The sequence below is a fragment of the Manduca sexta genome, chromosome 28, assembly GCF_014839805.1.
Source record: "Manduca sexta isolate Smith_Timp_Sample1 chromosome 28, JHU_Msex_v1.0, whole genome shotgun sequence".
NCBI lineage: Eukaryota > Metazoa > Arthropoda > Insecta > Lepidoptera > Sphingidae > Manduca > Manduca sexta.
Genome location: NC_051142.1, coordinates 1,437,119 through 1,462,297, shown reverse-complemented (window position 1 = coordinate 1,462,297; position 25,179 = coordinate 1,437,119). Strand labels below are relative to the sequence as shown.

The following is a 25,179-nucleotide window of genomic DNA, read 5'->3' as shown; positions in this document are numbered from 1 at the left end:
CAGCCAATAATGTCGACAACATAACATGCAGCACCAGTGTATGCTTAGTATGTGTTAGTAATAACAACAAATAATGTTGAGTATGTGTCGTGGGTGTGGACAACACACGAGGACAACACATGGAGCCCAGTAATTTATTGTTATAACCGGGTTTCGAATCTACGACGATTGCCATACAGGATAGGTTTTCAGAAATCTTTGTAGAATCTGCAGCGTGTGTGGGCAAAATGCATATACAAAATGCTATAATATTTTATAACTGAACGGAGTGTGTTAACTGATATGACATGTAAACATAACGTGGGAGACACGTCATTAAATTAGAATAGATATGCCGTAAACAGTGTTGTGTCTACTGGAATTACATTCATCCTATAAAACTGATAAAACTAGTTATCTTAGAGAGCTATTAGCGATTTCACGTTCAGAATCCTTAGAAAAAAATCGAACTATCACACGTTTTGGTAGTTGAAAAGCGTCGGTAGCTCGTTTAAAAACCTTTAAAGCAAAGGTTTCAAGTTTTGGACCCGAGAAACGAAAGGATATTCCAATTTAACGGTACAAAATACTCCTATAATTTAAAATTATTGAAAATAATTTTCTTAGTACAATTTGCAAGTTATAACTGGTGAGATGGAATGACTAAAGGCTTCTTTTTACTTCAAATATGCGAATGAAATAAGTTTTCAGTGCTGTGGCTTGTTTAAAACCATTTGTAAGCGCGACAATGTTAACGGTAAGCATAGGTTCACCAAACGTCGTTATTTTTATAGATATCCCAACCTTATTGACTGGGCTGAAAATATAACTAATAGAGAGTGGTGTGAGAGTTATTATTTCAACAGAATAAATGTTCACGGAGCGGCCGTAAGAGTGAGAATTAAGTAACCAACTGCAAGCAATCTAGAAAGCATGACTTTAGTTAGCGTATTTTGAGAGACGCAACCCACATAAATACAAACCAATAAATACTTACTTACAGTGACGTTTACAAACGGCTTGAAACAGCCAGCACATATTCTAATTACTTTACTTCGACCTTCATTATTGTAGATAACAATGAATGCCTTTATTATCGTCCTATATTGTTTCTTTGAAATAACGTTTATATTATTGCTTTTCGTAACAAATATCTTTATTAATTTATTAATAAATAAACTCAACAGTCCCAGTGCGTACTAAGGTATTGAGCTTGTGTCATGGATAACTGAATAGGATGACTAGTGCGTCTTCCTTTGCCTACTAAACCGGAGAGCTAATCACCTAATACCTCTTACTTTTACCATTAAATTATGAACAATAATAGTCAATACCTTCATAAATAGCTTGTTACTATCTTCTATGGCTTTCGCTTATCATGTGAAAACTACGAGTTTGAACAAAATATTTATTTTATTTAACAACTCTGCAATACACTTGTCATCTCATTTCACAAGTTACGCAACAGTCTGTACATAACCGTCATATTAGGCAATACAATCGTTATCAATTATCATTGAGACGTCACGACAACCGCCAGACGAGGGGGGGGGGCACACGGACGATAAAACGTGACCCTGTCCCGCATCAGTGGAAACTGCAAGAAAAAATGTGTTGGCCAATCGACAACGCGTTTTTGTGTCAAGTTCTCCGCGATAGATAACCGCGGGGATTTTTTATTTACAACTGCAGCTATTATCATTGGGATTCTGTCTACAATTCGAACCACTGAACATACAATTTGGTGAACTAATTAAATTCACAACCCAAATGAACCTGTAGCAACATCAAAAGCAAATTTCAGTTCCGGAAAACTCACATATTATATGGGTTGTGGATTGTTAATTATTCTAATATATTATTTTCCACTCCTGAAACTGAAAATAAGACCATTTGAATCTTCCATTAAAACATGGGTACTACCACTAACTAGATCAACGAACATTACGTACTATATGTTTTTGCTATTATAAAATTGTTTTCATTACAGAATTTGTCAAAATTTGTCTATCGTAAAGATAATCCACCCACTCACTACTCGCTGTACATGACTACGGACCCGCCTTAAACATTGGCATCAGCGACACGTGTTTTATTATCAAGGCACTTACAGCTCTGTGATTAAGTCTCAAGCTATCTCCATAGTGCATACATACCGCAGAGCAAAGGCTTTGTCTTACAATTGGAGTACAATCCATCCATTCCGACCCAATTCTCTCAAGCTGCATAATCCTTAAGTTCCCACTGCAGAGTAAGGCTGCGAAATCTATTGTGTAAGAGCAAACTAATGAATAAGCTGTAGTAGTATTTGTTGTTTTTGCATTATAGCGAGCGAGTGGTTAACGAAAATTACTTTAATTTCTGAAAAGGATACTTTAAAGTACGATAATAACAATAAATATATTACGGTCTTTACTAAAAAATGCTTATGTATGTTAACATATTGTGTAATTATACACATATTAGGGACATTGTACAAGAAGAGACATGAAAGTGGCGGTGCTAGCAAGTGATAACTTCAACAATCTCTCCAACTAAACGAGGCTAAGAGCAAAATATGTACCTCACATCGACTGCTATAATGGTATAGTCTCACCTAAAATCCTGATCGTACCGATATACGCTGGAAACAAAACTACTTAAAATGTGTCTGAGCCACTTTAATTTCTTTTTTTAAATAGATTACAATTATTAACACAGGTCACCTTTTAAAACGGCGGCGGAGGAGCGATTACGGTGCTCGTGAAAAAAGGTAAGTAACTGGCTCAAGGGCACTTCTATGTGATGCTGGCCTCGGTGTGAACAATTACTGGCTTGAAGCTACTGCAAAAACTAAATGCATTTTTTCCACCTTCATCAGGGTTAAGAACCGCGTATTAAATGTGAAAGTGCCGTGTAAAGTAACGAAGAAAAACATTAATTTAAAAACGCTAATTGTTTATTACATTCCCTACTACTGGCAAGGCTATCGCCGTTGGATGTGTATGTTGCTAAGTTGTAATTAAGAAAAATGAAGGGCTTTCTAAACGCAATGCAAGCTTACTATCCGTAGATTTCAATCGAAAAAACCTCACATATTCTTCGAATAAGACTAAAATATTTCTTCTCAAGTAGCATATTCAACAAACAATAAAGATAAAAAAAAACAATACCTCTTTAAATAAACGATATCAAATTACGTAAAATCTAATCAAAATCCGTGAATAGAAGGTTGTTTTACCAGTTATCATTACGATTTGAGAATAAAACATCATTGAACAAGCAAAGCATTGCATTCAGTACAGACGTTTGTTGGATAACACGGCGGAAGTAGCACGGTGGTGCGAGATGAGGTCACTGTTGCCTCGCGGGCCGCGGGTTGGATCTGTGTGAATAATTGCGCATGCGCATCGTACCGCGGTGACCTCACGATGATGTACGCTCGTGACGCGATCCTCGTCACGCATTCCACGCGACCGAGGCTCGAGAAACGGATAGTTGTTTATTTATATTTAATCTTAATTATCACTTACCTAACAACGATACGAATGGGACCTAATCTACGAGCCACAATAAAACATGTTTACATCTCGTTCGATGAGATGACAAGGAAATTACACAGTAAATATAGATTCCAAGGCCCGCGACACATTATATCTAGTTCATCTGTTTACGACGATAATATATGAATAAATAAATCGTAATAAACACAGTGCTAAAGTAATCGTAGATCTATTACAGATAAGGAGAGAAATGCGCAACGAAGTACGATATCAGAAATATTATTAACAGTATTTAGTACTGTTAATTCTGTCAATGTTGTGTTTTCGTTACTATGTTTGAACCGTCCCATTCGTATTTTAAACAAAACTGGCTAGGTAGTAGGTCCATCTTGACTTTCTACAAATATAAAATGCAGTGTCATCATGCCATCATACCAAAAGGTACAGAGCCGCAAGTGTGGCCATGAGAGATCAATAAGAGTTCTACAATAGACAGTGAGTCATCACGATGACGCTGACCACAGCTGATCGCGCGACCTTAGGGCAAGCGTCGCCTACGCGCGAGGTTTATCCTAATTATAAATAGTAAATACATAAGGAAAGCCATGAATGGAAAATCGTATTTAAACAATAACAAATATTAAAACGTTGGTATCATAAACAAATTGATATATCACGTGTGCTAGAAAACATGGTGAAGAAACCTAAATACAAGAAAATTTTCTATAACTATCTCTAAAATATTAATGTAAAATCGCATGCTTGGGTTCACCAGTGCTTTGTCTTGGCCAGTGGAGCATCCACGAGCTGGACGTCCGCGAGATTCGTTTATTCCTCCTTAATTGTGGTCACGTCAATATTAATACCTCCATATAGTCGTGGGAACCTATCATTAAGACCTCAATTGTTAATCTGTAGTTATTAAGCTATTATAACTGTTGGTTCTCCTAAGATGTAATAAATAAATAAATATTTTAAAGGCACCGTAGTTAGGGACAAGCAGAAAAAGAGCATTATAACACAATTATACCGATGTGAGAACTGGGTTTCCCCAGTTTGGGTAAGCCTCACATCTAAATTCGTATTTCGAATGTTACGAATTTATCGTTGCGTTTTAAAGTCGGTTAGTGACATCGCATCTATAGAGGCGATGGCGTCACCATCCGGATCTTCAAAAACATGTTCTCAGCAGAGTGAATCACTACACATTTCGAGTAAAAACAAAATTGCATTCTACATGTTATACTAACGTCGTGATTATAATAATTTTAAACAAACGTAAAACAACCAAGTCACGTTGGACAAAAAGGTAAAATGAGTACATTTTCACGACAACGTACGCGATGCACTCACGAAATATCGTAAAGATGACACCAGAACTGCAACTGGCGTTCATGCACGTGCATGCAATTACGCTTTTTGCATAATAATGTTGTGGTACGACACGTTTAGATCAGTACCTAATTATCATAGTTTAGATTCCACATAGATTTTTTCAAACGCAGAAAAAATTAAAATACATAATAAAAAAAATTTAAACAACAAAATATCAAATATGATAGGTATATATATGTATAGTGTCTATAAAATATATAATATTTCATTAGCAGCTATAATTCAGCACAATTTATTATGGATCTTCAGTAAATGAATGCAGTTTGTAAAAAAAATATATTATGTATTTACAATTCAAATTTAAAACGTGGGAAAGTGTTGATAGTATGTAATACCTGTTTCTAAATATAAAAATGCATTAAAAGTGAACAAACAGACCACGAGGAACAGCAATACGGTATTATTTGTACTTTGAATAAATTAGTATTAATTAATTATTTAAGGAGAAACATAATGATTTCTATAAATAAATCCCAAAGATCTTTGTCATAGCAAACCACTATACCAGCAAATCTATTGAGCCATTACAGCACGTCTGGGCATCATACATCAAAACACTTTCACAAGAAAATACCTGCTTCCCCAATGAGTTTTCATAACAAACCGCTAGCCTATACTGTTATTAAATATATTCCTAAAAACTGGTTTACACACACGAGTGAGTATACACTTCCAGTGTACGCGAGCCGAAAACTCGTTCCGCGTGAGCGACGCGCCACGACACGTTGCAACCAAACTAATTGCACGAGAAATCACACGACCTTCATCTGCCTCTAGGAAGACTATGCTAATGTTATTCGCTATGAATTATAGTATTGATTATAATTAGGCTATAAACTCGATAAATATTTACTATCGAGTTCGACTTTCAAGTGTATCAACACTTTGTAGCCAAGCTGAAAAGAGTCACCTGACAATCATTAGTTTCCTCATATTATGACGGCATAAATGAATACACTGTGTAAGAGATATTTTATAATATAACAAGTACGAATAGATAAATATCCATGTTTATTATATTTTTGCACCAAAAGGTAGTGCCGGAGCACAGGCTTGGAGGAAAATAATTCAGTGTTTAAAAGGAACAAATTATTCTCAAAGTAACACGAAAAGTATGATTTCAAAAGCAACACTGTTCTGAACCCAACCGCATCACTACTCTAAGACTCCTGGCTTTGGAAGCGGCCTAATCTTCGAAGGTTGATATGTACATATTCTTCATAATAAACTGACTTCAAACAAATTCGCGTAATAACACTAATGTACAAAAGGATTGATCGTTACGGATTAAAACTAGCATTCACCATTAACGTAAATCTGTGCACGGCTAGAACAATGGACACCAATTACTGCGTTTATAGCTTCACCGTGCAAAAACAATGTATGGTTGCCATCCGTACTAGTTCCCCAGACTTTGTGATAGATTGCTAGAAGTCTGGAGAAATCAGGACTGAATTGAAACCCTGACTTGACTCCGCTCAATGGACCGGAATAGATCATCTAATAATAAAAAAATAGTTTAACATCACTACAGAACTATAATTTTTCTGGATAACGCTCTTATTCGTCATGTTTAATGACCGTGTCCACGATTAAATATTTGGCTGATGGTAAACCCAAAGACCTGCGAAATAAATCCTTGTACGGCAAGCGCATAATTACCATGTAACGCACAGTGAGGACATAACAAGGCAATTACAAACCCAGGCACATCCTCCTGATCAATATTACTAAAACGTTACCAACGGCCACACGGCGACCTTGGGCTGATGAAACCAGACCCTGGCGCGTGTACCGTTGACCTTGAAGGCCAGTGGGATTGGATACACTCGACAATCTAACTCCGACTCCTAATTTAACAACTTATGTCTTCACGAAGGATTTTTGATGGTGAAACAAATAATTGTGAATTGGCACGAAAATATATTGGTTTAATGATGGAATCCACGACCTCTGTGTTCACAGCCAGCTAATGAGCTGGTTGTGCGGGCAATGGCCCGTAATGCTACGAATATTGTCAAACTACATTTAAATTCGAATTCCCACGGGAAGATTATAACATACAACTGTCTTTCAATCTTTAATCTAAATTCGGGGGCATACAAGTCACTCTCTTTACCCTGTCAATATAAATAAGTTTAAAGTACACAATAAGTTACAATCGACACGGGCTTCCTGTAACAATTGACCGAGGAACCTTCGACTCAATAGGTCGCCTGTTGTGAGGTCACCGTGTGTCTGATGGTTTTTTCCGCGTCTCATGCAGGGTATTAAGGGCGAAATGCACTAGTACAGTATATGCATATAGTGTACAATGCACATATTGATTCTTAAACTAAATGTTTATTAATCAATTGAAATTAAAGAGCCGAACTTAAATTTGTGCGACTGCTTGCGAGGGATCTCAGGTATTACAGGACTCTTTTTAAAAATTCTTTCACTAATAAATTTGAACACTTTTATTCCAAGAAAATATTTTCAACGAAGTAAGGACGCGACCTAAAGTTTAAATAATTAAATGTTGTAAATCGTATGATGGATCTTATGTGGAGTGCTTTGTGGTCGAAGTAAAGTTGACCAGTTAGAGACGTACTATATCTAATGGCTGCTATCTTTATTATATGAATACACTCATAATATCCCGTTTGTATTAAGGCGATACCTCAAGGTCCATTTTCATACATTTTGTTTCACCTTTAAAATTTCGTCATATTAAATTTTAAAGGCCGAAATATCCATGATTATTAATTATTTTTACGTTTTTCTTTCAACTGCGAGAACTAATCACTAACTAGACGTGAATTTAAATTCTTTACTTGCCAATACTTGTTTAGTTACCCAAATTAAAGGTGAAACAAAATGTATGAAAATGGACCTTGAGGTATCGCCTTAAATACTTAGTTCAGAATTACTGCGACATGTCTGAACTTTAATTTCCATTAAATTCTTTATTGTCTGGCATCCCATATTCAATATTATAAAAGAAAATGAGTTTTTGGTTAAGGCTTTGAAGAATTTGTAAATGACGAGGAATTTCACGAGGAAAATTAGAGTAAACGAGTAAAATTTAATAAATTAATTGAGTATTCGAATTATCACATAACGTGTAGAAAGTCAACCCTGGTATAAAGTACCAACTTAGGAAACATGTCTCAGAAAGAATGAGTGTAGTAATAATTAAAGAGCTGATAACTGCAAAATCAACAAGTTCAAGGCGATAACACAAGAGAGCCTTCATTAAACACGACTTTACGTTACGTTTGAAGATAAAGAATGAAATCAATTAACGTCACATTAACATTATGTCTGTCTCGGTTTTTATTTCCATTGCCCACTCGAGTACGAAAAAAACACCCGATGTGCACATGTCTGAACGACACACGATACGCATGAACGAGCAGCATGTGTTCACTGTGAGCGTAGACTCGCTGTCAAACTTGTGGCGGATTTACAGCAGTTCAGCATATTAATATTTGCATAATTTAATATTTTTGCGTTTTTAAAGTCGGGTTATCAAACGCTAATGAAGAAAGACCAATCAAAGTGAACTTATCACTATACATGAATACTATAGCCGAATTAATAGAATTAGAATATAGCCGGGTTCCACATACGACAGACCCGTCGTAGAGGACATCAACATCGTCATTAACATCTATATTATAAGTACAGGTGTAAAGTTTGTGTGTTTGTTATACTAGAAATAAATCGCAAGAAAGGTCTTCAAATATGTAGGCGGCAACTACAATTTAATAACAACTAAGATACCAACTAAATTGCTATATACTCTACAAGTTATACATATAATTATTTAGATTGATACAAATTCCCTAGTCATTTAATATTCCGATAAAGTAAACACGTGCAACCCACGCTGTACACACTCAAGTATAATGGAATTAAAAGTCTTCGGGTGCGGCAAGGGCCGAGCCGGCTACGAAATGATAAGTTGCGGGTTCGATGGCTAAAAAGTATTTAATTCGAGTTTAAGTTTGTGTTATAGTCTATTTTAGTTAGAAATGTACGTCACAAAAGTAAGACGTGTACTATGAAGTCAATATTTTTTTTTACCTAGAATTTAGTGAAGTGCACCTCACGATAAGTTGTTCAAAAATAATGTCTACTTACAAAAGAAATTGTCTACCTCGTAGGCGAGATATAGGGCGGCGTGGCTTATTGAATATTATATTACAAATTCTCATAGAATTTCGTAACCGTGGGTATATTTAATACGGAGATAAACGCTGAATATATGCGCATATATTTATTCAGCCAGAAGCATAGCTAACAAGTTACCAACAGGTGTTCAGGGGTCGTGTTCTTAGGTAAAACTTTCCCACTCGCGGCGGCGATTTGGGTACAGGCTTGGAGCTAGACACAAGCTCTGTTGTCGATGGACATCTTTACTTGCTGGTGGTAGGACATTTGCATTCGCCTGGATAGCAACCACTGTACACAAGGTTTGAGAACCCCCCATAAATGCTTACTTAAGTGTGCTGCGTCCCGTGTTTAGCCTGTATGTACGCTTTTAAACACACTGGCATAATTGTGTAGATTGACAAAGGCTTATCGTCTCTCGGTAGTAGACACTATCTGGGCGCTCCTCAGCTTATCATCAGATGCAGATAGATGACTATGATCTATTATAAAATAATTTGGAAAATGATTTAATTTAAGTCTCACTAAAATAAATTCTTATCTATTGGTAGGTTTATCAATTTTTCAAAGGGAAATATACTAATAGTTACATTATAATATAAAAAAATATATATTACAAGCCAATGTTCAAGACCTTTATTGGACACCTAACAATATTTTTTTGACAAATTTCAATATACATATTATATCTGCAGAATATCCACTACATCAGCTAAATATCATGACACAAGTAGCGTATTAATGCATATTGCAATAGGTGGAAACACCTATAACAGTGAAAAGATGGAAGTGGTCCATTTTGTCCAGCAATATTGCAAATTAAATAAAAAAATCTGATTTTTTAAAAAGCTTTACAGAATAATTAGCCAACAAATCTATTATTCAGTTTCAAAATCCACTTAAGCCTTCACAGATGTACTAAATAATTGATTGATGACAATATCATATCATTATCAAGTGTACAAATCTGCTAGTATTAATACAGGGATCATATCCGCCTAGCCAATCTCGGTTGACTCACCACTCCAGTTATCAGTGGTGCACAAACTTAAATCAATATATGTTATGTTTAGACTTATATTCACTTGACATTATAGTAAAGAAGGACCATGAATACTTATTATATGATAAAAAGGTTGATTCCGCAAGAATGATAACAAAATGTGCAACTCTATAATTTAGCTCCCTGTATCTTTTTGAGTAATATAACCAGTACATATAATATTTTAAACTCATTCTATACGTTGTGTTGTCTCTGTTAGTATATTTTATGATGGAGGAAAAAACAGAGAAAATTTCATACCTCTGATTCAATCTACTTTACACAAGGGAGATTAACAAGACACTAATATGTTTCATTAGTAGAGGATATCCATGCCTGTTATTAAATTGGTAATTAAAGCACTAAGGATATATTACTGTCTCATTATAGGAAGATGCTTAGGATTAAACTGAGTGACAATGTTTTGATCTAAGAAGGCAAACTATAACTTCTACTTTTTATAACACCAGGTAGAAAGAATTATTACTAATATAATGATTATTTTATTGTTAATATATAACTTATTAAAGTGTTATAATTTTTCTCACAGAATGAGGAATGGTAGACAAAATTCTCATAAATGTTTAGTTCTCTAAATGTTTAGTACTATTGATATTTAACTATGAAAAAAGTAGTTAATATTCATATATTTAAATTTTATCAAATCATCTGTATTCTACATAGAGGTAAAATTTAATAACCTTATTAAATGCAATATTTTAACACATTGTATTTGAAAGTGGTTTATAAGAGTATATTAATTTACATTAATTCTATTTGAATTATTTAAAAAAAATTGTAGTTACATAAAAATGTTACTAGTTAAATATTATATATTTTTAAACATTCATTATTATAATTAATTATGTTAAAGAAAATTAGCTTATTAATAAATAGTGAATATTAAGATTTTTGATATAAAAATATATGAAACTTACTTATCTTTGTAATAGTTTGTTTAATTATAACATTCCATTAAATCAAATGAATGAAAACAAACAGAAAGTAAGGCATATTACTTTAGAGTCAGCTAGCGTTCCATACATATCAGTGCATTAAGTCCATATCAGCAGTTTTACCCAATAACCTGGTCAGCTGTAATTTGACTTCTTTTGTTATATTACATGCTATAATGGCGGTGATAAAGCACGCACATATTATATATATTGAAATCATCACCTGCAGGTGAAATGTTTAAACACAATCAATATAGGGTTTGGAGAAAGATAATGTAGTGCTTGGAATTAGAAAAGTTGCCCTATATTGCAAAATTATGAGAACAACATAGCACATGGTATGACAGGCAATACTTGTATCCATTTATGTGTGCAGCATATTAGACAAATTAATTAAAACAAATAACAAGATCATTATCGTCGTTAACTGTAGAAAGGCATGATTAACAAATCCGTTGAACACCAACTGACAGATTGTTATGAAAATACGTTGTGAAATCAAACTTATAACTTTATCTAGCCAGAATTGAGTCCTCGTCGCGTCGTCTGCAATTTAAACAGAAAGCTCAGGCAAATTAGGAAGTAAACAGTTGCCAGTCACGCAATAATCAACCAACCTTCCTAGTCGTGAGATCTAGAAGGCAACGACTCGGGTCCCTCGCCGATGCCAGAGGCAAATTAAATCAATTCTACACAATATCTACTTCTATTTCAACTATTCTAAACATGTGAAAAGAATACAGCGGTAAAACAACTTACCGATTATAAGTTTCACACGAAATAAACTGTTCTTTTGATTTAGGCACACCTACACGAATATTTTGTCACTGTCTTGCAGCCACTATAAATTATTTTACACAAAAACTTTCACTATCAAATATAAACGGGGAAGAGTTAATTCCAGTAGGAACACAATAAAATGGAACACGAATATTGTCAGGCGAAACTTACGCCACCGAAACGTTCAATCGGCCATTGCTCGGCTCGCTAGACATAAGACAAGTCGACATGACAGAAAATATGTCGTGTCGTTTGTTTTTTTTCTTTAAATTGCCAAGAAAAAAATATATTTTCTACTTCTTTTTATTAAATAAAAAAATATATATGATTAGGTACCTACCTAACGTTAATAATAATTATTATGCCATATTGTTATAAGTAACGAAATGATTTAAGTGATTTAACTATTATTATGGGATCTTATATGTTACCGCAAAAACTGTATCGTTGACGAAATTTGTGAAATGAAAAAAATCTTTTGTACTCAAGTGGGTTTTTGGGTTGATGAGACACCAAGGGCGGCCATTTTATCCGCTGTAGCAGTTGTGTAGCGAAGCTCTGAAAAAATGTGTTAAGAGACAGTCCATCAGATTTAAACACATTAGAGTCAGCGTTCAAGGGTTTTGAAAAAAAAGGAATCAGTAAGAATATACATTAAAAAAATTAGATTTATGCAAAATCATTTTTGAAAGTCAATCGATTCTGTTGCTTATCAGGATCAAAAGATTTTATGGGACCATTAGAGATTGAAGTACCTTTAGTAATAGAAATTGCAAAAAACTTTTACTATATTTTTTGTAAAATGCGAATTCAATGCAATTTTACTATTAGTCGTAGTATGGTAGATCTCACACTGTCACCTATAAATTGGGATGGTGAATTGCTAATAATTTCTAACCATTTATTGCTAATATGTGACAAGTGGAAATAGTTCTATGAGCGACTATACTAGCTATGCTTTAGTGAATTTTAGGAACACGTAATATTGACTGTATAGTTTTGGTCTTCTAAGTAAAAAATCACAATAATGTAAATTAATGTGTTATCCAAAACATATAAGGAATAAGTTTCGTAAAGTATAAGTGTATATCAGAAAATATTGTAGCATAGCTTTCAAACCCTTTTTTAAACGTAATTTGTAAATTATTTATTAGTAGAATTTAAATAATGCTGGCAACATATTATGCTATCTTGCTTTTACTTCATGTAAAATATATTTACATCACACTCGTGTTTAGAGGAATAGTGTACAAAGACACTTATACATATTATATGTCCAAATGTATGGAATAAAATCGTTGGGTAATAATAGCATAAATATAAAAATAGATGGCTACTATTAATCAAAATGATCATCAAAGTATAATATTGAAATCACAAATATATTTTAATACGTTATAAAATAATACAAAATTGGAAATGGATATTCGTAAAATAAACGAACTATTTATGTCAATCAACGTTAAACTGCCAATTGTCAAGTTATAAAACGTCATAGTCCCATGTATTACGGATGATAATTTCAAAATAATTTAAAAAGCTATCTCTTATTTATAAATTGTTAACAATGGTGAAATTTCGTGATGCAGCCTCTGCGTTTAGGACTTTAAATGGGTTAATCTGTGTGTATAAACCGCCCACGGTATCTGTGAAACAAGTTCAGCACACAATAATAACCAATCTTTGTCGAGGTTAGTTTTTCTATGTAAACAATATTAAACGAAAACTTATGTTTTATTTGCATAACTTTGGCGATAATGAAGATATATGACATTCTTCGTTAATATATTTTGCTAGCACTGCACTGCTCTTGTATAATTGCAGTTTGTATTCTTTGCCATGATATAAAACAATTTAAAACAACAAGTAAAGAAATACCTAGTTTAACTATGGGATACGTGGGAGGGGGATGAATTCGGTATCAAATAGCGGAACTTGGTCCCCCCTCACCCGTTTGTGAAACACTGCTGTTAATAATACTACAAGCAAAATTAAAACATTAGTTGAATCATTTGGAAAAAAAATGGGATACGAAAAAATTAATATAATATAAATCTAATCACAATGCATATTATTTGTAACATAATTAAATTTCATGCCACATTTCAGAATTAAAAAAAAATTAAAGTAGATATTAACTTGTTTACTTAATATTGAAGAACAGAAAAAATATTCTGTCCTTCAATATGATGTAGGTTGAACCTTTGAATTTCTACAATGTAATATTAATCTTATATAATTTACAACCTGTAATGTATCTTATTTTTTTTGTCAGACCTGAATGCCCTTCCTGATCGTCCTCAAGAGAAGCGAGTAGAGATAGTGGGAGCAACAAATGAGCCTATGACTGTTAAGCTGGTACCAAATTATGCTGATGATCCACTGGTCTGTGGACCAAGGTATATCCGTGAAGACTTTAAATGCAGTTGGTCTACATATTTAGGACTTTTCAGCAGTGGAGTGTTGTGTAAGTTACTTTATTATACTGCATTCCTGAGATATTTTCTGGAAAAATCTTTAGTTATGTAAGATTGTTCATATTTACTGTACCTTTAAATAATTATTATAAAAAATAACTTGAATTTATCACATCAAAATTCTTTATCATAAAAAAGTTTATACTCTTGGATATAGACAAAAAAATTTACAAGTGTCTCGGCATATAGCTACTTTATGTTTAAGTTACGCATTTAGTGTCAGATTGTTAACAATAATTATTCAGTTTTTCCCATTTCTATCATGGCATCAAAAGTAAGACATACATGTGATATTTGAATATTATGTCCTTTTTAGTATTAGGTATCAATGAAGGAACAAGCCTTACATACCACGTAAATGTAGCAAGGCCTACAAGAGCATATAAGGTCCATGGTCAGCTGGGTAAAGCAACAGACACATATTTCTGGAACGGCAAGACAATTGAGAAATCTATGTACAAGCATGTGACGAGAGAGAAAATGGACAGAGTAGTGGCTCACATACAAGCGGCGCATCAGAAAACTATGTATGAGTAAGTATATTGGTTTACTCTATTTAAAACTTAAGAGCGTTTACGTGCCGCGCGTGAAGTCAACTATAGGTAATTCTTCGCAAAATTCACTCACACAGAGCCGTTGCGTAGCTGTGTGCGTAGAGTTAGCGCGTCGGCTATCTTTATAGTCAGATCAACCAATTTTGATCTTTTCGCTTTAATTATCTAATTGGAATGTAACTTTTGATTTATGAATTTATGATAAATGAAGAATTCTATTATTAAATATATAAGAATTCATCATGAAATAGTTTATATGTATCATTTTGTAATTATAAAAAAATAAACATTTTAACAAATTTTAACGGCAATTTTACAAATTGTTATTTTCACTTTTAAATTCAAATGCTTAAAAATTTAAGCATTTGCATTTAGAAAAGTACCCTTAGTAAAGTGGAGCTCATCATGAAGCCGAAAGATAGGCACCAGAACTCCGTAATCAGACAATAAATCAGGAAAATTACAGTGCTACGATGTTTATAATGGACCACATAATTACTCCATAGATCTGCAGTTTTTAATATTTAACGTATTGAAAGTTTAAATTAAGTCATTAGAAATTACATATTGGAATTTATATTTTGAGTCAGAAGGTGTATGTAATGATATGTCATTTTTAGGTGTATAACTAAAAAGTGAGAAATAAAAGACTTCTTTTTTCGGAAGTTGATTATATTTTTTTGGATAGTTTTTTTTTTTAATAGGTATTGCTTCTCAGTGACATCGATCATCAATCGATCGATTGTACATCCATGTATAACAATTTACCAGTTTTATATCCATAGTTTTGCATAATATTTGCGACACACGACGAAGCAAAATAGTTGGTTCTGTACTTTTTTGACCAACAGCAGTCAGCTTTGACTGTAAGTATGGGAATACCGTCTTTTACATCGCCACAGGCAACATCTTTATCAGTTTCTTCTCTAGCGGCCTCTTGCATCCTGTCCTCTGCAGCTAATTTCAATCATTTAGCTAACTCGTCGTAACATTTCATGTAAACATTTTGCGTTAATATTGGTAAATCTATGGAAGCTTATCTTGAATGAAATTTGATCTACCAACTTCAGTCATCATAGCTCCATTCACAGTTCCACGATATACGTCCATACTATCAGTATATCTCTTAGCGCTTAAATAGCTTAAATTCCATATTGCATATATTACAATTCATTAAAAATGTTGACTGCAAGCAAACATTCTCTTTCAATAGTTGTAAATGTTCGATACTACAACCTGTTGCTCTGTTGTGGTTATTGAGTGTTTTAATTTGATCCAAAAAATATTGAAAATCTATAATTTTGCGGCTTTTAATAACCTTATTTATTTTGAGTGTAATATCAGGCACGATTACCTGAAAATTAAAAAAAAAAATTGAATATACTATTATTGTTATCGAAGTTTACGCAAACACTACATACTTAAGTAAAACTGCATATGGATCTAGACGCGTTTAATTTATACAAGTATAATGATGCCGAAACCTGCACAGGGTTAAACGTCAGGATAAAATTATATGTAAAATTGATGTGAGCGTGTAAACCTAAACTAGCCCAAATAGTTAAGAAGATAGGTATACTAACTACTACTAGTAGTTTTATTCACTGGCTACATAAATTACCAAATCCCTTATTTCTAAGGTTCAAAGAGGAGAAAGATATAGGATTCCGTCTCTCGTCACTTGAATTTTCTTAACAGTGCGCATCAGTGAACACAAAAACCTTGTTATTTGAAAGTAAGCGTACCTAAGTATTATGCAAAAAAATCAGCCAAGTGCGAGTGGGACTCGCGCACTGGGTATTTGGCGAGTTGTAAACGTTTTGACAACGGGACAGCAAAGTGATTCTATAAGGCTAAGAACTCACGAAGCGTTTTTACTCGCGCCCGCCGTGGTTGAGAAACGGCTGTTTTATTTCCAAACTCATGACGACCGGAGATCTGTGCGATTTGTAACCACCACGGTTCCGATTATGTCCTGCAAACTTGGCGAGCGATTATCGCAAGGCGGGCGGTTACAAGATGGACAGTTAACGGTCAGTTGAGTTCCAGAACGCCATGGACACATATCAGAAACGATCACGATGGAGGAAAATGGCGTTAGATTTCTGTAACCACCCCTCCCCTACCGACTGCTGCAGTCGCCCACCTACTAACTACAGAGCGCGCTGGTGCTACCGTGGCCCGCACGATTCTACTAGTTGGCCGCCAATACAGCGGGCGTAAAACGAGTTTTGAAATGTGCGTTTAGTCCATTGAAATGTTACAATTTAAGGACCGATTATTGCATTTCTTGGAGGACGCAATTTTATTTTTGGGCCATGTGTGGAGGGTCAATAGAAGCTTAACCTCAAGTTTGTGGAGTCGCCACCCTTGTCCCCCGGCCGCCATCTTGGAAAAAGGGGTGAAAACACTTTTTTCGCGATATCTCGGAAACTATACGTCTTACAAAAATTTTGTAAAGCCATAATTTGTAGCAAATTGTTTTGCCTGCAAATATGTTTTTTTTTTCTCCTTTATCCCCAAATGGTAACTCATACCTTTTCTACCTGCATAACATTCGATAAGTTAAATTTGGTAAGTTCTATGGCAAAGAAAAGTGTTAGGAATAAATAAGTAAAATTGTACGAATTTAACAAAAAAAATGTAATAATATATTTACAATAAAAAAAAAATCAAAAATAAGTTAAACATTTTGTTTCGACCGGATTCTCATGAGCATTGACGAACCCGGTAAACTTTGGAGCGCTGTAACAGCGTTTTAAATGAATGAAATAAAAAAAATTATAGGGAACAATTTTCCTCTAAAGATCATTTACAAGTTAGTTTGAGGTAATTTTTTTGTAAAATGTAAAAAAAAAAAGTTATAGAGCAAAAAAGAAAACTTTTATAAACATTTTCTCACATTTTTGCTTATAACTTCTTTAATTTTTAATTTAGGGCAAAAAGTTATATAAACATATTTGTAGGCAAAACAATTTGCTACATATTATGACTTTACAAAATTTATGTAAGACGCATAGTTTCCGAGATATCGCGAAAAAAGTGTTTTCACCACTTTTTCCATGATGGCGGCCAGGGGACAAGGGGGGCGACCTCACAAACTTGAGATTAAGCTTCTATTGACCCCCCACATGTTCTAAAAATAAAATTGGGTCCTCTAAAAATACAAAGCTCATGTAACATTTCAATGGGCTAATTGTTTTTAGCTTAAGGTTCCATTTTTTCCTTCGAGTAACTATGCTCAAGTGTTTAATGAGTAAAAAGCAACAACCATAACTACAGACGCATGTTATAACATTAGTACATCAATCTTTTAGCTTTTGCTTTAGCCGAAGTTTCAGCGTTGTTACGTTTCCTTTTCTTGCCTAGAAATAGCTTTACTTCCCATTGTGTCTGAAACATAATAATATAATAATAATTTATAGTAACTACTAAAATTATTGTCAATCATTAAAGAAAAAATATTTTACTTACTAAAGTACTAAGATGTGGCAATCACTGTATACACGTGACTATTTTTTCTACGCACAGCAAAGTCCAACTGGAGTCTCGCCGGAGCGACGAGCGATACGTCCTCTCTCTAGAAAGCCTCAAGGCGGACTAATTTGAAACGATTTGCGCGTTGCGTTTTATAGTGGTATTTAAAATATTTATAGAAAAATAACAGAACTAATTTTGTAGAATTTTTAAATTGTATGTTTTTAAGGAGATGTTCTTCTATTATAGTAATCCAATATTATATTCAATTAAGTAAGATATAGTGATAAAAAAACATCATTTAAATGACCAACATTTCTGAAATTTTCGAATTCTTTGAATTTTTATTTCTCATGAATTAAACATAAAAAGATATTTTTTCTCTACTAACTTTTTTCTTCAGGATCTTTTTACTTAGATAAAAATAACATATTGTTATGTTCCTTAGTGGTTTAAGATATTTTGAGCTTCGAAATAGACGTTCGAAGCGCAAATTTGAAAACCTCTGTTCAGTAATCATTAAACAATTTACAAACACTCAATAAATCTAAAAATTTTCTCTACTAACTTTTTAGACAACAAAATTTTCTATAATAATTACTAATTCATATGTTTTTAAAATAATGTTTTGATGGATATTATCTCCTTCGAAAAGTGCTGTTTTTGAGACATACGGCGCGCGGATGCGTAAACGCTCTTAAGCATTATATTCATGTTGACAGTGAAAGCTTTTTATTATAATTCCATCCCAGAGAGCCTATAAAATTTTTTTTTTATGTTTTAGATTGGCAGGTGTAGATATGAATTCCCAGACTATGTATGAGCTTGCCTCTCAGGGATTAATCAGACCTACCAACTCCAAAATACCAGTCTTGTACGGCATCAAGTGTGTGCATTTTGATTCACCCAACTTTACATTAGGTAAGTTGTTGCCATAGTGTAATCACATATTGTTGAAAAGCTTATAATGAATAAAGTTTAGTCCCTGAGTTTAGTAACATATAAAACATGAAATGAAACGAGAATTATGTCATTTTGAACACATTTCCTGCAGTACCAAAAGTATGGAATATTATTCAATGCAGCACATTACACATGGAATGTGTTGTCCCAAACTGTTATTTACCTGTATGATGTTAGTAGGTGAGACAGTTCTATGTACAATGTTTTTAACACTATAGTTGTGTGCTAGTTATAAACACATTGCGTTCAATAAAACACTTCTGTTGAGCCACATGTATCTATAGTTATGCCACCATATATTATAAAAGTGCTCTTATCAATAATTTGACAAAGGTATATGCTTTTCCAGAAATCCAAGCAGTAAATGAATATGACAAATATCTCTGGACTCTAGTTCATGATCTAGGTGTGCAACTAAAAACATCAGCGTACTGCACTGGAGTGCAGTGCATTCGGCAAGGCAAGTTCAACCTTGAGATGTCCCTGCTGAGGAAACATTGGCAACTAGAGCACATTGTAGACAACATGGATAAGTGCCGACAACTTCTTGAAGAGAATGAAAAATTGCTGAGGCCAGAATCTGCCGTATTAAGTTTATAAATAGTTCTTACAATAATAGTGTAAATACAGTTACAAAATAAAGATGTCAGTGTTTTAATGAATATATTATGTTTATACTATAATGTGTATAGTAATACATGTTAACTATCAGCATTAATGCACCAATAATTTGAAAAGTAATCATTTTGCATACAAAATGATTACTACTACTACTTGTACATATACAATACTATCCTACATAACTCCTAATATTACATCTGTAATTGTCTAATTATGCTTCCATAATTTTATGACATTATATTACATGCACATTTAGTCATTATTCTCATTTTATTAGCTGTGGACATGAAAGGCCAGTAAAAATCAGCTGGCATTTGATGATGGTGGTGCAGGCGAAGTATTTGCTTGCTTTTCCATTTGCTCAATCCTTTTGTGTCTGATCATGTTGGATAAAATCCCATCAAATGAAGTCGTCTTTTTCTTTGCGGAGCCTCTCAGTGTATCTTCTCCCTCCCTCCGCACACGAAGCCGTAATGAACTAACTTCGTCCATAAAATCGAAGTCTGATTTCTCTTCTCTTATCGGGGACTGTGGTATTTCTGGCTGGTTTTCTTTGCTAACCGGCACTGGTGAGGGCTGTCGTCTCCCAGGACACTTCCACTCTAAGCTTAAGGTGCCACTTTTATCAATACTCTTGTAAAGCTCTTCAAGTTCTGCTGGGTCAGGCATCCAATTTTTTCCAATAAATACACCGCTTTTTGATAATTCGTCATCTGAACAAGGTAGGTCCCAGTCGTCGCCTTGTAATTCGGTTGCCATAATTTCAGTAATTAAAAAATTATTGTATTTTGTGAAATAAATATTTAAGTACTTTATATGCAATGTTTATATGCTGAGGCTTTTTGTCTTATTTTGACATTTGTTAACTGGAAGTGCTGCTACTTTAAAAAAAGGAAAAATACCTTCATAATACATTATTTTGTGTATATCTGGTAAATTACTTATTTACGATCCATGCGATTTACTGTCAATATTACAAAAAATTGGTATGAGTAACTGTAAATACTAAATTATTGTAAAATAAAAACAAAAAGTGTCTGTATGTATTCAGTTTCCCTTGCCGTTTCCTGTCAGGAAAAATATTTTTACTGTTTACACACGTGTATATGACAGCTCTATACAAAAATAACCAAAATATTTGAAAGTATACGTAATTTTGTTGCAGATCATCGCAGTAAAGTTCTGTGTTGAGAGTTTCAAGAGGCTAAGAAGAAGCTTAAATTTGACAACAATTAATTTTACGGTATTAAAATGTCATCAGACAGCGAACCCTCCGACACAGAAAATGAAGTTAATAGGTACAAAATAACTATTTATATATATACCAAAAACATTAAGTTAAATTCCAAAAAACCTTAAAATAATGATGTTTTCCAGGTTAGGGGACTGTGAAGTTTGTGGGGTAAATAAGGCTATATACACATGTCCAAAATGTGAGGTCAAAACTTGTTCACTAAGTTGTGTGAGAATACATAAGAAGGAGTTGGAATGCGACGGCATACGAGACCGCACCAAGTTCATAAGGATGAAGGATTTCAATGATACAGATCTGTTGAGTGACTACCGAATGTTGGAGGAGTGTGCACGGTTTGTCTGGAGTGTCAAAAGGAATGAGAACAAGAAGTACACTAGGATTGATAAGGACTTGCCAATAGTAAGTGTTTTATCCATTGAGAGCTTTAAAAATGTTATAGTGAATAGTAACATTCTGTTAATTTGTTTATAATCCACAACTAGTGGATATTATACCTTTACTTGTGGGGCTGTAGGTATGTCTGGATACACAAGGAGTGGAGGTATGTTTCTACATATACTGTGATTTAACTTTATCTCAATTATGATTTCCAGCATTTATTCAAACTAAAAATGGCAGCAAGACAAAGAGGAATCGTCCTTCAGTTCCTTGCACAAAACTTCACAAGACACAAAATGAACACAACTAGATATAATTACAAAAATAGGATAATAAGCTGGCGAGTGGAGTGGGTGTTCCCTAATGTGGAGAAGGGTCCATTGAAATTTGTGGACGAAAAGTGTCCAGAACATACAAGGTTGTCTGAGCTCTTGGATAAGTACTTGAACCCTGACGGGGTGTCTTTTGAGGGATCAAACACTCTGGCATATTACAAATCTGTCGGATTTAGTGGGATCAAGATTTTACTAAGAGGTATGTTGAAAATATTACAATAAAAAAATAGGAATTGTAAGTATTATTGAGATTAATGTCATTTTCTTTTTGCAGCTGAAAAAGTGAAAGGATCAGCAAAAAATTTTTTTGAATTGGATTCATCAGAAACACTTGCTGAGAATTTATCAGGAAAATGTATAGTAGAATTTCCAATAATATTTGTTGTCTTGAAGGATCATGCATACAATTTTGAAATAATTAATTCAGGTTAGTAAATTTTGTCATTTTTAAACATGCCCTCTTATTCTAATATTATTAATATTAAATATTTTGCATACTTGTTTAGCTGGCAATATTAATAGCATCAAAGTAATAATAAATACTATGAAATGAGCGATAATAAAAAATTACAACATTGTAAACTATTTTTGTTATACATTTAAATTAAACAATTTTATGGATCATATCACGGTTTTCATATTTTACTTTTCTCCTGATGTTTCAAAGACTTTTTAGCCTTAAAATCGCAATATAATCCATAAAATAGTTTAATTTATTTTTGTTATATTTACAGATGATGAATTTGATAATGAAGAAGAGGAAATGCCAAATGGAAAACAAGTTGACAATGAACCAAAACAGCCTAATGGAACTACAGAAAATCACACTAATGAAGAAAACTCACAACCAAGCAATCAGAATTCTAACAGAAAGAGACCAAGAATGCTTCTAACAGAGAAGATAGCCAAAGAAAAGAAGGTTGCACTAGAGAAAGAGTTAAAAGCTGAAAAAAAGAAAAGGCCCAAGAATCTCTTGTTTACTACTGGATATTCCTCAGAAGAAAGTATAGAATGTGATAGTGAAGAAGAAACTAAGTGACACTTAGGATGAAAGCAAAAATTTCTTCATAATGGGAAATATGTATGATTATTATAAGTAAGAGTAAAACATAATATACTTTTGTTTTATGTTTTATTTAGATGTTTGTGTAGTGGCTTTACTTTTAAGTAATGCTTGATTTATTATAGATAAAAATATTATACACTGCATAATATAAGCACATACTCACATCTACATAAAACAGTTTAAAAGTAAATAAAAAAACTCTGATATATATCCTTTAACTTTATTGCACCTGTATAGCAAGGAGCTGGGTCTCAGTCAAGACAAACAAGAAATCGTTCGTGGCATTAATTCCAAGCACTTCTCCATATTTGTCTATATTGAAGACATGTTGCTGGCCAACCTTTATGGGCTTCATGACACCTGCTGTACGCTTCCTCAGTTGGCAATCTTGGTCGGTAGCACTTTGGTAAATAAATATATGTCTTGAAGACTCACATACCACACTATATGTAAAGTTTGGTGGGCATGTGACAAATTTCCTGTTCTGCTTTGATGACTGTACATATCCGAAAGCCATTAAAGTTCCCTGATGTTTCATGGGCCAAGTGTCTGAGTTTATTAGTTGGGCATAGGGTTGCCATATGCAAGCATCTACATCATGACGCAGGACCAGGGCTGGTACCTCCTGTGTTTCCAAATTTATGTTGAAAAGGTACTGGTGTACACTGAGAGGGATTCTGTGTGTGATTTGGTGTGTTAAGACATCAATACGAACTGAAACAAAAAAAAAATACAATTTGTGTATTAATTATTTATACTTTGTTCAACATTCATATTCAAGCAATTTTGTATTTGAGATTCTATTCTTACCCAATACAGTGTCCTCCTCAGAAGCATCACACTCCTCCAGTTCTAGTGTGTTCAGTCCAGGCACAGTTTTATCTGGTTCCATTTCAGTCTCTGAACATAAGTGAGCCAGACGTCTGTGTGCTTCTTCTACCAAGCTTGCATCCAAGATCTGCTCTCCATTATTGTCTCCTCCCTCAACCAACTCGTCCCATAGCATACTATCAGATTTTGTCACCAATATGTCTACTTGGCCATTGTCTTGTACATTCCAAGTAGTTAATGTACTGTCTACTTTGTTCCTTAATTTTCCATCAAGGAATACCTTGTCGGCATAACTAACTTTAATTGATGAAGGTGTAATATCTACTAATAAACTCTTCTTATCAAAGTTCTCTCCTAATTTCAATGTTATTGTGACGTCTTCTGTAGTTTGTAGCCATGTGTATATAATTTTTTTTGACTCCACATTTGCTGGTTCTTTGATTTCCTTTTCAGAGTCCAATGTGAATTTAAATGTGTTATCAGATGCTATATATATTGAATTGAAACTGTTTTCTATAGCTGCATAATGCACTATGCCTTTGCCTTGTAATTGTCTAAAACTCATTTGTTTCCAAGACTGTCCATCAAAATCAAATGTGACCCACGTGAGGACAGAATCAAACTGCTTCTCATTCTGTTCTACTGACTGCAGTAGACAATGTAATGTTTCTACATTATCTTTCTGTTGAATTCTAGTGTCAACTATAATAAAATATTTACTATCACCCAGCAATAAACTGGACTGTATTGTCTGCCACGTTTGGTTTCTGCATGTAGGCCGGTTGCGCGGCCCGGTTTCAACTATATGTAAGTATCCAGTACCATCACTAACTATCGCCAAAGTGCTTGAAGGAAACGCAAGACACAAATTGAAATGACCAGATTTTCTCCCCACGTGAGCCGGGATGTCATAAACCACATTATGTTGGAATGTTTGATTGGTGTTTTCAAAAGTGACAAGCCGGATTTGTTGTTTGTTATCTATGTAGTAATAGTTGTAAGAATGGTCCCAGTAGTCTAGTACCAGGTGGTTGTGTAACGCAAAGAGCTTGGCATGGACAAATGAATACTGCACTTCGTCTGGATAAACTTTGTCAACAGGTGCCGGGAGTTCTAAAGAGTAATGAGGTAACGAATGCAAGTTTAGTTTATAACCTTCGAATTCGTGGTCTAGTAGTCGCCGATTGGGACGTAATTCAACAAGGGTTGACGGCATGTTACTATGCAATGGAAAATTATTTTCTTAATGGAATAAGTCGTCTAAAATCAGCACACGAAATCGTTTAGATTTTTGACAGATGACAATGTTGTCAAAAATCAAAATGTCACAATGTGATTCATGAGCGATGACCATACAGCCTGGTTGCGCATATTATGTTCTTGTAATGTGGCGATATTTGGATATGAGATTAATGATATAAAATAATGCG

The 25,179-nt window shown here is 33.9% G+C and overlaps 5 protein-coding genes across 5 annotated transcripts in view; 2 read left to right on the top strand and 3 right to left on the bottom strand.

Moving 5' to 3' along the window:
- The window catches only part of LOC115451890 (protein FAM102A), a 119,184-nt gene extending 107,131 nt beyond the window's left edge, over positions 1 to 12,053 (bottom strand). The window contains exon 1 of the mRNA XM_037444954.1: positions 11,772 to 12,053. The gene's annotated coding sequence lies outside the window, so the exon portion shown is untranslated. The remainder of the gene's footprint in view (positions 1 to 11,771) is intronic.
- A 1,032-nt stretch (positions 12,054 to 13,085) lies between these two features.
- On the top strand, positions 13,086 to 19,925 carry LOC115448384 (mitochondrial mRNA pseudouridine synthase Trub2). The gene is made up of 5 exons (XM_030175800.2): positions 13,086 to 13,483; positions 14,068 to 14,259; positions 14,586 to 14,802; positions 19,085 to 19,221; positions 19,613 to 19,925. The coding sequence occupies exons 1-5, from the start codon at positions 13,360 to 13,362 to the stop codon at positions 19,861 to 19,863; spliced, it is 921 nt and encodes a 306-aa protein (XP_030031660.1). The 5' UTR covers positions 13,086 to 13,359; the 3' UTR covers positions 19,864 to 19,925.
- Positions 19,926 to 20,187: 262 nt separating this feature from the next.
- LOC115448390 (PAXIP1-associated glutamate-rich protein 1) lies at positions 20,188 to 20,643 on the bottom strand. The gene has a single exon (XM_030175809.1). It carries the CDS (start codon positions 20,641 to 20,643, stop codon positions 20,188 to 20,190), a length of 456 nt encoding a protein of 151 aa, XP_030031669.1.
- Positions 20,644 to 20,943: 300 nt separating this feature from the next.
- LOC115448386 (box C/D snoRNA protein 1) lies at positions 20,944 to 22,985 on the top strand. Its single transcript, XM_030175802.2, has 5 exons — positions 20,944 to 21,182; positions 21,262 to 21,538; positions 21,733 to 22,051; positions 22,127 to 22,279; positions 22,587 to 22,985. The coding sequence occupies exons 1-5, from the start codon at positions 21,136 to 21,138 to the stop codon at positions 22,889 to 22,891; spliced, it is 1,101 nt and encodes a 366-aa protein (XP_030031662.2). The 5' UTR covers positions 20,944 to 21,135; the 3' UTR covers positions 22,892 to 22,985.
- A 136-nt stretch (positions 22,986 to 23,121) lies between these two features.
- Positions 23,122 to 25,056, bottom strand: LOC115448385 (nudC domain-containing protein 1). Its single transcript, XM_030175801.2, has 2 exons — positions 23,729 to 25,056; positions 23,122 to 23,632 (listed from the first exon to the last, which is right to left on the bottom strand). The coding sequence occupies exons 1-2, from the start codon at positions 24,963 to 24,965 to the stop codon at positions 23,139 to 23,141; spliced, it is 1,731 nt and encodes a 576-aa protein (XP_030031661.1). The 5' UTR covers positions 24,966 to 25,056; the 3' UTR covers positions 23,122 to 23,138.
- Between the last annotated feature and the right edge of the window lie 123 nt (positions 25,057 to 25,179).

Excerpts from the sequence above, each read along its gene's own strand:
- LOC115448384 (XM_030175800.2), top strand. The coding sequence starts at position 13,360 with ATGGTGAAATTTCGTGATGCAGCCTCTGCGTTTAGGACTTTAAATGGG. Across the intron at positions 14,803-19,084 it reads CATCAGAAAACTATGTATGA|ATTGGCAGGTGTAGATATGA; the intron begins GTAAGTATATTG and ends TTTATGTTTTAG. Across the intron at positions 19,222-19,612 it reads TTCACCCAACTTTACATTAG|AAATCCAAGCAGTAAATGAA; the intron begins GTAAGTTGTTGC and ends ATGCTTTTCCAG.
- LOC115448390 (XM_030175809.1), bottom strand. The coding sequence starts at position 20,643 with ATGGCAACCGAATTACAAGGCGACGACTGGGACCTACCTTGTTCAGAT.
- LOC115448386 (XM_030175802.2), top strand. The coding sequence starts at position 21,136 with ATGTCATCAGACAGCGAACCCTCCGACACAGAAAATGAAGTTAATAG. Across the intron at positions 21,183-21,261 it reads ACAGAAAATGAAGTTAATAG|GTTAGGGGACTGTGAAGTTT; the intron begins GTACAAAATAAC and ends GATGTTTTCCAG. Across the intron at positions 22,052-22,126 it reads GATCAAGATTTTACTAAGAG|CTGAAAAAGTGAAAGGATCA; the intron begins GTATGTTGAAAA and ends TTCTTTTTGCAG.
- LOC115448385 (XM_030175801.2), bottom strand. The coding sequence starts at position 24,965 with ATGCCGTCAACCCTTGTTGAATTACGTCCCAATCGGCGACTACTAGAC. Across the intron at positions 23,633-23,728 it reads TGAGGAGGACACTGTATTGG|TTCGTATTGATGTCTTAACA; the intron begins GTAAGAATAGAA and ends TTTTTGTTTCAG.